The sequence below is a fragment of the Apium graveolens genome, chromosome 3 (genome assembly GCF_009905375.1).
Source record: "Apium graveolens cultivar Ventura chromosome 3, ASM990537v1, whole genome shotgun sequence".
Classification (NCBI taxonomy): Eukaryota; Viridiplantae; Streptophyta; class Magnoliopsida; order Apiales; family Apiaceae; genus Apium; species Apium graveolens.
The window spans coordinates 137,722,147-137,732,200 of NC_133649.1; the positions used below are offsets into that span (position 1 = coordinate 137,722,147).

The 10,054-nt window shown below is 36.0% G+C and overlaps 1 protein-coding gene across 1 annotated transcript; it reads left to right on the forward strand.

Annotated features, from left to right (window-relative positions):
* The first annotated feature begins 574 nt into the window (after window positions 1-574).
* Window positions 575-8,394, forward strand: LOC141712790 (cytochrome P450 734A1-like). The gene is made up of 4 exons (XM_074515861.1): window positions 575-650; window positions 885-1,129; window positions 1,262-1,619; window positions 7,824-8,394. The coding sequence occupies exons 1-4, from the start codon at window positions 585-587 to the stop codon at window positions 7,941-7,943; spliced, it is 789 nt and encodes a 262-aa protein (XP_074371962.1). The 5' UTR covers window positions 575-584; the 3' UTR covers window positions 7,944-8,394.
* Window positions 8,395-10,054: the final 1,660 nt, after the last annotated feature.

The following is a 10,054-nucleotide window of genomic DNA, read 5'->3' on the forward strand; positions in this document are numbered from 1 at the left end:
TATCTAGATTTTAATAAATTTGTTATATTTAAATTGGATAATAAATTTTCTCAATATCGAACCTTTTTCAATATCCAGAGAGAATACAAGGTGACCATGCTTGGTATATATATTAGCACTAGTTTCTTCAAGCACATATCTCCCATTTCTCTTACTACGACATCTATACCCATGGCTTTTTCTTTGTTATAATCTTGGCAGCTCTTGTAAGCTTAAAATTTATGTACTCAGTAATATTGGTTCCATGCATAATTCAACAAATTTTCAGAAAACAAGGAATAAAGGGCCCAAACTGTGGTTCATATTTTGGAAACACAGCAGAAATGATACGAATGACAGACGAAGCCTTGTCAAAATCAATTCCTTTTAAACATGATATCGTGCACCGTGTACTGCCCGATTATTATCAGTGGTCAGCAAAGTATGGGAAGAATTTTTTGTGTTGCTTCGGGGTGACTCCAAGGCTGGTTTTGGTAGATCCAGATATGATCAAAGAGGTGTTGCTAGGAACAATAGAAAACATTGATAGGGATAGTTTCAATCCTTTGGCTAAGCCGCTCATTGGGGACGGACTTCCTGGGTTGATGGGTCACAAATGGGCTGCTCACCGAAAGATAGCGACCCCAGCATTCAACCTGGAAAAAGTGAAGGTTTGTCGCGACTGTTACTCTCGGTTTTCATTATTTGTCGTTTAACTCTTTTGTGCATTTCTAGCATATGATATTTTTATTAATGCATAATTAACATTGTATCTAATAATATGCTACACTGTAACATGCTGTGCACGGTGTCCCTCTGCTCTATATGAAACCTTTAGATCTCTCCATGTTGTGCACTTGTTTTATCATTTTAAATTTGTAATAGCTGTAATTTATGTTTTACAGGCCTGGGTGCCAGAGATGATAGCTAGTGTGACAAAGATGCTGGATAAGTGGGGAGAACTAATAGGAGAAATGGACGAATTTGAGATGGATGTTCACAAAGAATTCTATAACTTAGCTGGTGAAGTTTCATCAAGAAGAGCTCTCGGGAGTAATTTCGAAAAGGGGATGCGCATCTTTGAATTGCAACAAAAACAGAAGTTCCTTAGCTACAAGGCCTTGCAGAATGTTTACATTCCTGGATTCAGGTGATCTAAAAAAGCAACCTTTATCCAACTATTTAACATCTTTTGTAATTAACATTTTCTTTAAATTTATGTACATAAATATTAAGCTCATTTTTAAATTGTCTGGCTATTCCAATATAATTTTACATTTAGGTTTTTGCCTACTAAATTTAACAAACTGAGATGGAAATTGGCGAAGGAAACCAGAGAATCAATGAGGATGCTAATCGACACATGTAGAACTGCAAGCGAAGATTCAAAGGGTTTCTTGAGTGTATTAATGTCTAGTAGTAACAAGAATAAACTTAGAGGGGAGCTGGATATTGAAGAAGTAATTGACGAGTGTAAGACATTTTTCTTCGGGTGGGAAGCAACAGCAAATACTTTGACATGGGCAGTCCTTCTTCTCGCACAAAATCAAGAATGGCAAGACAGGGCCCGTGAAGAGGTTCTTCAAGTATGCAATGGAAGTGAGTATCTGACAGCAGAAAACTTGCCAGAGTTAAAAACAGTAAGTAAATTCTTTATCAATTCTGCCTATGGCTCTTGATATATATGTTGGACTTTAATCTCAAACTTACTATTTGTTTATTTTGGTTAATAAAACATGTAATGTTTATTTCCTTGTTTTAAAATGACTGAGTCATATCAGTCCCTGCTAATTTATAGGATGGTATAAATAAAGGGATTGTGGGATAGTCCTGTTAGGAAAGTAGTTTGATAATTCCTTGTTTTTAGTTAGGCTGCTATTAGCCTTTATCAAAAGCTGATGTATTGTTTCGAAGTAAATACAGGAGAACCAATTCTCAGACAAACTTTGTACACTTTGTTTATCAGTTTCATAAACACAGACTTATACATATATATTTGATAGTATATTATATAAGTAAACAGATTTACAAGAATTTGGTATCAGAGCTATGAAGACGACGAAGGAGAATAACAAGGGTAAGGGAGGAGCATTTGGACTGAGTTATCTTATGCTGGCCAGGAGTAACTATACAGTATGGGCCATGAAAACGAAAGTGTTCATGCAGGCTCACGAGGTGTGGGAAGCGATCGAACCCAATGATCCCAAAGTACCAGTTGTGGAGAAGAAGGATAAGATCGCACTGGCCATGATCTACTAGGGTGTGCCTGAGGAGATGTTACTTGCCCTTGCAGAGAAGAAGACGGCCAAGGAGGCCTGGGAAGCCATAAAAGCCCTATGCCAAGGGGCTGACAAAGTGAAGAAGGCAAGGATTCAGACACTGAAGTCTGAATTTCAGTCACTCAACATGAAGGATAGTGATTAACTGGATGACTTCTCCATGAATTTGAATGGATTGGTAACAAACATACGAGTATTGGGGGAAGATATCAAGGAGTCATATGTTGTCAAGAAATCACCGCGAGCAGTGCCAAAGAAATTTCTCCCAATCACTTCGACTCTAGAACAATTTGGGGACTTGGAAAGCATGACCATGGAAGAGGCCATTGGCTCTCTCAAGGCGTATGAAGAGTGTTGGAATAATCTTAAATTTAGTTATTAATTATTTGTTTATTTAATTATTAGATATTTAGCAATGATTAATTATTAGAGAAAAATATTATTTTAGAATTGTTTAGTAGTGGGGTAGTGGAGTTATGGAGTAAATTATGGACATGTAATTTACCCATTAATTAGTAGTGGTTAGTTTTAGTAATAGTTAGTTTTAATATGTTTGTAAAGCCTATATAATGGCTAGTTTAGCTTGAGTTTTAGGAGAGGAAAAGAAAACAAATAAACAAGAAAAATAGCAGTACAAGTTCTCTGCAAAAAAAATGTAGGTGTCTTTTTGTCTGAAGTTTTATTTCCAACATTGGCATCAGAGCCATATGATCCAGGGCTTATAAAACTCTTCTAAAAATACACATATACATATATATACATATATATATATTATCCTTAATATTTTCCATGGCATCAAACAATTTCTCCGTCTCTATTCCATTATCCAAAGGAGATCAACGAGGGAGGAAGAAATTGGAGGAAAAAATGAGGGACTGCTATTAGCTAAAGTTTCATCCTCAAAAGGTACATGTAACAAAGTTCAATGCAACCATTGTCATAAGATGGGACATGAAGGAAAGACTGCTGGTACAAATGAAAGCCACAATGCTACAAATGCAAAAAATATGGGCATCTGGCAAAGAATTGTAGATTTCAGAATGATGAAGAAAGGATGGCATAATTGATCGAGGGAGAACCACTCCTTTAGAGTTGTGGAGAGAAAGTGCTCCAAAGTGTTTTTGGAGAGAAAGTGCTCCAAAGTGTTTTTGATGAGATAGTGCATCAAAATTGATGGTGGTGAGAAGTGCATCACAGTCGAAGAGAAAGTGCTTCGTAAATTTAAGATTATGGGGGTGAATGTTGGAATAATCTTAAATTTAGTTATTAATTATTTGTTTATTTAATTATTAGATATTTAGCAATGATTAATTATTAGAGAAAAATATTATTTTAGAATTGTTTAGTAGTGGGGTAGTGGAGTTATGGAGTAAATTATGGACATGTAATTTACCCATTAATTAGTAGTGGTTAGTTTTAGTAATAGTTAGTTTTAATATGTTTGTAAAGCCTATATAATGGCTAGTTTAGCTTGAGTTTTAGGAGAGGAAAAGAAAACAAATAAACAAGAAAAATAGCAGTACAAGTTCTCTGCAAAATGTAGGAGTCTTTTTTCTCCAAGTTTTTTTTTCAACAAAGAGAGAGTACAGGGAAACTTAGAGTCAAGTGGAGGCCAGTTGATGCTCACAGTAGAAGAGTGGGAAAAGAAAGAAGGACATGAGAAGAAGTTGTTGTACACTCGAGAAGAATGGATGAATCGTTCAAATAGAAACAATGTGGAGGCACCTCAAAATCAGAGAAACCGGGGGAGCGACATGTCCAGGGTGAGATGTTTCAATTGCAATGCATTCAGACACTATGCACCAGAGTACAGAAAACCCAGATGTATCAAAGAACAAAGACAAGAGGTGAACATCTCGCAAATAGATGATGATGAACCGGCCCTGTTGCTAGTAAAGTTGGATGAGAAAGCTAGTGGCTTGATGCTGGTAAATGAGAGTAAAGTGGTGCCTTCAACATTTCCTTGCAACGGAGGGAAAAAACTGAATCCAATGTGTGGTACCTTGACAATGGCGCTAACAATCATATGACCGGATGTAAGTCAAAATTTACGGAGCTCAATGAATGAATCATAGGAGTCGTCAAGTTTGGAGATGGCTCTAAAGTCAAGATTGAAGGAAGGGGATCTATAACCTTCAAATATAAGAATGGAGATGAACGCACCATTCATGAGGTATATTACATCCCTAGCTTGTGTAATAATATTCTCAGTCTTGGCCAAATGTTCGAAGAGGGAAACAAAATTGTGATCAAAGGAGAACACTTGTGGGTTTATGATACAAATGTTGACTTACTTATAAAAGTGAAACGATCGTCAAATAGATTGTACAAGTTGATCATTGAATCCAGTAACTCTATGTGTTTGATGTCGAAAGTAGAAGAAGAATCAAAACTCTGGCATGCTCGACTAGGGCACGTGAACTATCAGGCCATGCATTTGATGTCCTCAAAACTAATGGTACGTGGTATGCCAAAGGTGGTTCAACCGAAAGAAAGTTGTGTTGGGTGTTTGATGTCAAAGCAAGCTCGAAAACCATTCCCTTCACAAACTCAGTATTCTACTACAAAGATCTTCGAGTTAGTACACTGTGATATCTACGGCCCCATATCACCAGAACTACAGCTGAGAACAAGTATTTTTTGTTGCTAGTAGATGACTACAGCCTTGTCATGTGGGTGTACCTACTAAATAGCGAAGATGAAGCACTGAGTGCTTTCAAGAAATTCCGAGCTGCTGTTGAGAACGAATCAGGCGAGAAGGTGAAGACTTTGAGAACTGATAGAGGTGGGGAGTTCACCTTTAAAGAATTCAAGATTTATTGTGATGAGGCTGGCATTGAACGTCATTCTACTGCTCCGTACACACCCCAACAAAATGGGGGTTGTTGAACGAAGGAACAGAACGGTGGTTGAAATGGCGAGAAGCTATCTAAAACAAATGCAGCTACCTTCAACGTTTTGGGGGGAGGTAGTACGATACTCTGTTTATGTTTTGAATAGACTGCCAACGCGTGCTTTGACAAGTATGATGTCGTACACAGCCTGGACCAAGAAGAAACCACAGATGAATCAGATACGAGTCTTTGGGTGTTTGAGTCATATGAAGATACCTAATATACAAACCAGAAAATTGGATGATCGTAGCAAACCAGTGGTTAATTTGGGCAAAGAACTGGGCACCAAAGCTTATCGACTATATGACCGTGTGACCAAGCGAGTTTAAGTCAGCAGGGATGTATCTTTTGAGGAGAACACACCTTGGCCTTGGAAATCGAGAGAAGAAGATGGGTTGAATAATGGTGAAACGTTCATAGTGGTTGACATTGGTGAGGATGCAGAAGTTACATCAAACAGTCCAGAGAATGAGCACATGAGTAATGCAGGTGAAGGTCGAGTAGAAACTCCATGCTTACAACATTCCTCACCATGACTGAACCCTGATAATTATGATGACAGCAGCGAACTCAAAATATTTTGGTCTTTGAATGAAATTTATAACTAAACAGAAGAAGTTGAGTTAGATGAGGAGCTCTTGTACATGGGAGTTGAGGAACCCACCTCGTTCTCACAAGCTGTAAAAAGCCGTGACTGGAAGCAAGCAATGAATGGTGAAATAGACTCGATTGAAAAGAATGGGGCGTGGAAACTGGTAAAACCACCAGTGGATCACAAAGTGATAGGGCTCAAATGGATATACAAGATAAAGAAGGATACTGAGGGGAAGATCGTGAAGTATAAAGAGAGGCTTGTAGCTAAGGGATATAAACAAGAACAGGGAACTGACTTCGACGAAATATTTGTGCCTATAACTCGATTGGAAATAGTTAGATTGTTGTTGGCCTTAGCAGCAAAAAATAATTGGGAAGTGCATCATCTAGATGTAAAAATCGTATTTTGAAAGGAGAAATTGAGGAATAAGTGTATGTGTCAAAAATTGGAGGGATTCGAAGTGAAAGGAATGGAGGACTACATTTACAGACTGTACAAAGCGTTGTATGGCCTAAGGAAGGCCCCTCGTGCGTGGCATACCAAGCTGAGTAAGTGTCTCGAAAGTATGGGTTTCACCAGGTGTCCCTACTAACACACAGTATACACAAGGAGGGATGGAGGTAAAGCAATAATAGTGGTAGTCTACGTGGATGACCTTCTGATTACAGGAACGGAACTGTCAGTCATAGAAGAGTTTTAGGAGCAAATGAACTATAAGTTCGAGATGAGCAATCTCGGAAAGCTGAGTTACTATTTGGGAATTGAAGTGGCACAGGGAAATGGTTATATTAAACTTAAGCAAACTGGGTATGCTAAGAAGCTGCTGGTGAATTCAGGTATGAGTGGATGCAATCCCATGAAATTTCCCATGGCTCCCAAGGAAAAATTGCACAAAGATAAACAAGGTGATGTTGTTAATGCTACTGATTACAAGAGTATTGTTGGGGGGATTCGCTATTTGGTGCACACAAGGCCCGACGTGGCGTTTGTAGTTGGTGTAGTTAGCAGATTCATGGAAAGACCTACAGTTTTACACTCAAATGCAGTCAAGAGGATATTAAGGTATGTTCAGGGAACCCTTAGTTACGGTCTGGTGTACACAAAAACAAGTGGCAACAATATTTTAACTGCATTTACTGATAGCGATTTGGTTGGCCACTTAGATGATAGGAAGAGCACAGGGGGTATGATCTTCTATCTGAATAAAAGTCTGATAACTTGGGTTTGTCAGAAAGAGAAAGTTGTTGCATTGTCGTCTTGTGAGGCGGAGTTCATGGCTGCTACTGCAGCTACATGCCAAGGCATTTGGTTGCGAAATTTGCTAAGCCAAACACAGCTAAGAGTGTTGGTCCTATGACACTATACATTGAAAATAAGTTAGCTATAGATCTTGCTAAGAATCCGGTGTTTCATGGTCGAAGTAAACACATCGGCATTCATTATAATTTTATAAGAGAGTGCGTGTAGAGAGGAGAAATTACTGTCAAATATATCAACAGTGGAGGGCAACGTGCTGATATTATTACCAAGGCACTACCAGTGGCCAAGTTCGAGGCAATGGGGAAGTTGCTGGGAGTTGCAGACCTGAGTACTGGAGTTTGAGATTAAGGGGGAGAATGTTGGACTTTAATCTCAAACTTACTATTTGTTTATTTTGGTTAATAAAACATGTAATATTTATTTCCTTGTTTTGAAATGACTGAGTCATACGAGTCCTTGCTAATTTATAGGATCTTATAAATAAAGGGATTGTGGGAGAGTCCTGTTATGAAAGTAGTTTGATAATTCCTTGTTTTTAGGCTGCTCTTAGCCTTTATCAAAAGCTGATGTATTGTTTCAAAGTAAATACATGAGAACCAATTCTTAGACAAACTTTGTGCACTTTGTTTATCAGTTTCATAAACACAGACTTATACATATATATTTGATAGTATATTATACAAGTAAACAGGTTTACAAGAATATCTTGATTATATCTATATATATGGTGAATGAATCTTGTTACCAGCTTTCCCACACCTAGTTTTTTTCATATTTTCATGATATAAACTCTAACATCCCATTTGTTGTTGACAGGTTGATATGATAATCAAAGAAACACTTAGACTTTATGCCCCTGATAAAATTATCACGAGGAAGACTATGAAGAATATTAAAGTAGGAAAATTGAACATCCCAGCTAAAACAGAACTGTAAATTTCATAAACTGTTGTCCATCATGACACAGAGATATGGGGACCAGACGCCAACGAGTTTAATCCAGCAAGGTATGTTGAACCTCCCATGCATTTGGGTGCTTATTTTCCATTTGGGTTAGGCGGCAGAATTTGTATTGGCCGAAATTTGGCAATGGCTGAAGCTAAAATTATCCTAGCCACGATAATTAAGCAGTTTTCATTTATAGTTTCACCATCTTATGTTCATGCTCCGATGATGTTGGTTATGGTGCAGCCTCAGTATGGTGCACATGTCCTTGTCAGAAAGATCAGTCCGTCATGATTTTTCTCCAGGAACTTATCATCTTTCTTTCTCGGTTAGGAACTTAATGCGGAGCCTTTTGTAGTTTTCTTTCTCAACCTTGGTAATTGTGGATCCCGGTTCTAGTTAATGTGACGTTTTAAATTGTTATGGAATTTAATTGGCATCAGTTGGCATCTTATATAAGACTACCCTGCAGTGTTACATATTTCGGAAATCGGAATTATTCGGTTGAGATACTGATTTACGATTTATCGGACGATTTTTAAAAAATCGGATGATTTATCGGCGATTTATCGGGAATCGGTCAAATCGGATCAATATTTTTGACCGATTTTTGACCGATTTATGCGAATTTTTTGAAAAATCGGTCGATTTCTATAACAGAGCTACCTTGTAAGTTTTTAACTGTCATAATTTCGAATTAAAATACAACAATTTTTGACTGAAAATAAATATAATTATTATATTATTTAAAAAAATAAAAATTATACATTAAAATTGATTAAATATATTTTTGAGAAATAAAATTATTTTTATTATATTTAATTATAATATATTAATAAATTTCGGTCAAATTTTAATCAATTTAACACGATCAAAATTAAGGAACTGAGAGAATATATATGATGTACATATTTTAGGAAAATCTTTATATTTAACATTCCATTATTTTCTTATGTTATCTTCTCGTGACTATTGATCTTACATGTGTTAATCCACGTTAATATCTTTTCAATTTTTTAAGTTTTTTTATGTACATCGAAATTTGTTCTTAGGGATGTAGGACTTCAACTGCCCTTTGAGACCATAGACAGGCCGTTTAATTAACTTACACTAAAATCTCCGGAAATGAACACATCGAGGAGTCGATAATTTTTATATCATTTATTGAGATTATTTATTTGTTATATTTAAAAAATATATTATTTTTATGATACAAGAATCATATAAATTTATTCGTTTAAAGAGATTATCCTTTTATCGAATATTTATTTATGGAGATTCTACTGTAGATATGTGTTTTAGGAACATAATTTTTTGAAAATTTTAATAATTATTTGTTTATTCAATTTTCTTTATGTAATTATACTTTGAATACTTTCTCCATCTCAATTTACTTGTTCAGTTTGATTGACCATATATTTTCGTTAATCATTTTTTAAAATTTCTTTTTATAAATAGAAATTTAAATTTTAAATTTTTATTCACAAGAAGAAAATTTAAAAATTAATTAAAAGAATTATGCGATCAAGTTTACCATTATGTAATTGAATATTCAATTAAGTTATTACTTTGAAAGAAAATGAATGATAAAATCCACATCAATGTTTCCAAATAACCACCTTACGTAAATTTTGAAAGAATAAAATGTTTCCACACTTTTTTTAAGAACTTCAAACTTTAAAAAATAAACTTATTGCAGAGTAAATGTCACGTCTTTCCTTAATCATTAATATTCCTTAATTATACCAAATACATATGATAGGAATAAATAAATCCTGATTGCATAATTAAATATTGCAAGGTGTGGGTTGCTAGGCCCAATAAGAAGATGTATGACATTCAGACCAAAAAGGTCAACGCATTGATCAGGCCTGATGGACCAGATCAGGCCTGATGGACCAGATCAGGCCCAAAAGCCCTGATTATTTATTAATTTCGTAATTAATAAATAAAGGAGGAAAACAGCTATTAAGATAAGTCCTAGTGGGGATATAAATCCTTGTAGATTGGCCTCAAGGGGACCTAAAAGGATAAGGAATCAGTTTCCTACTATCTAGGACTCCAAATTCCATTCTAATTATGAGACTTGCCCATCAAGTCTC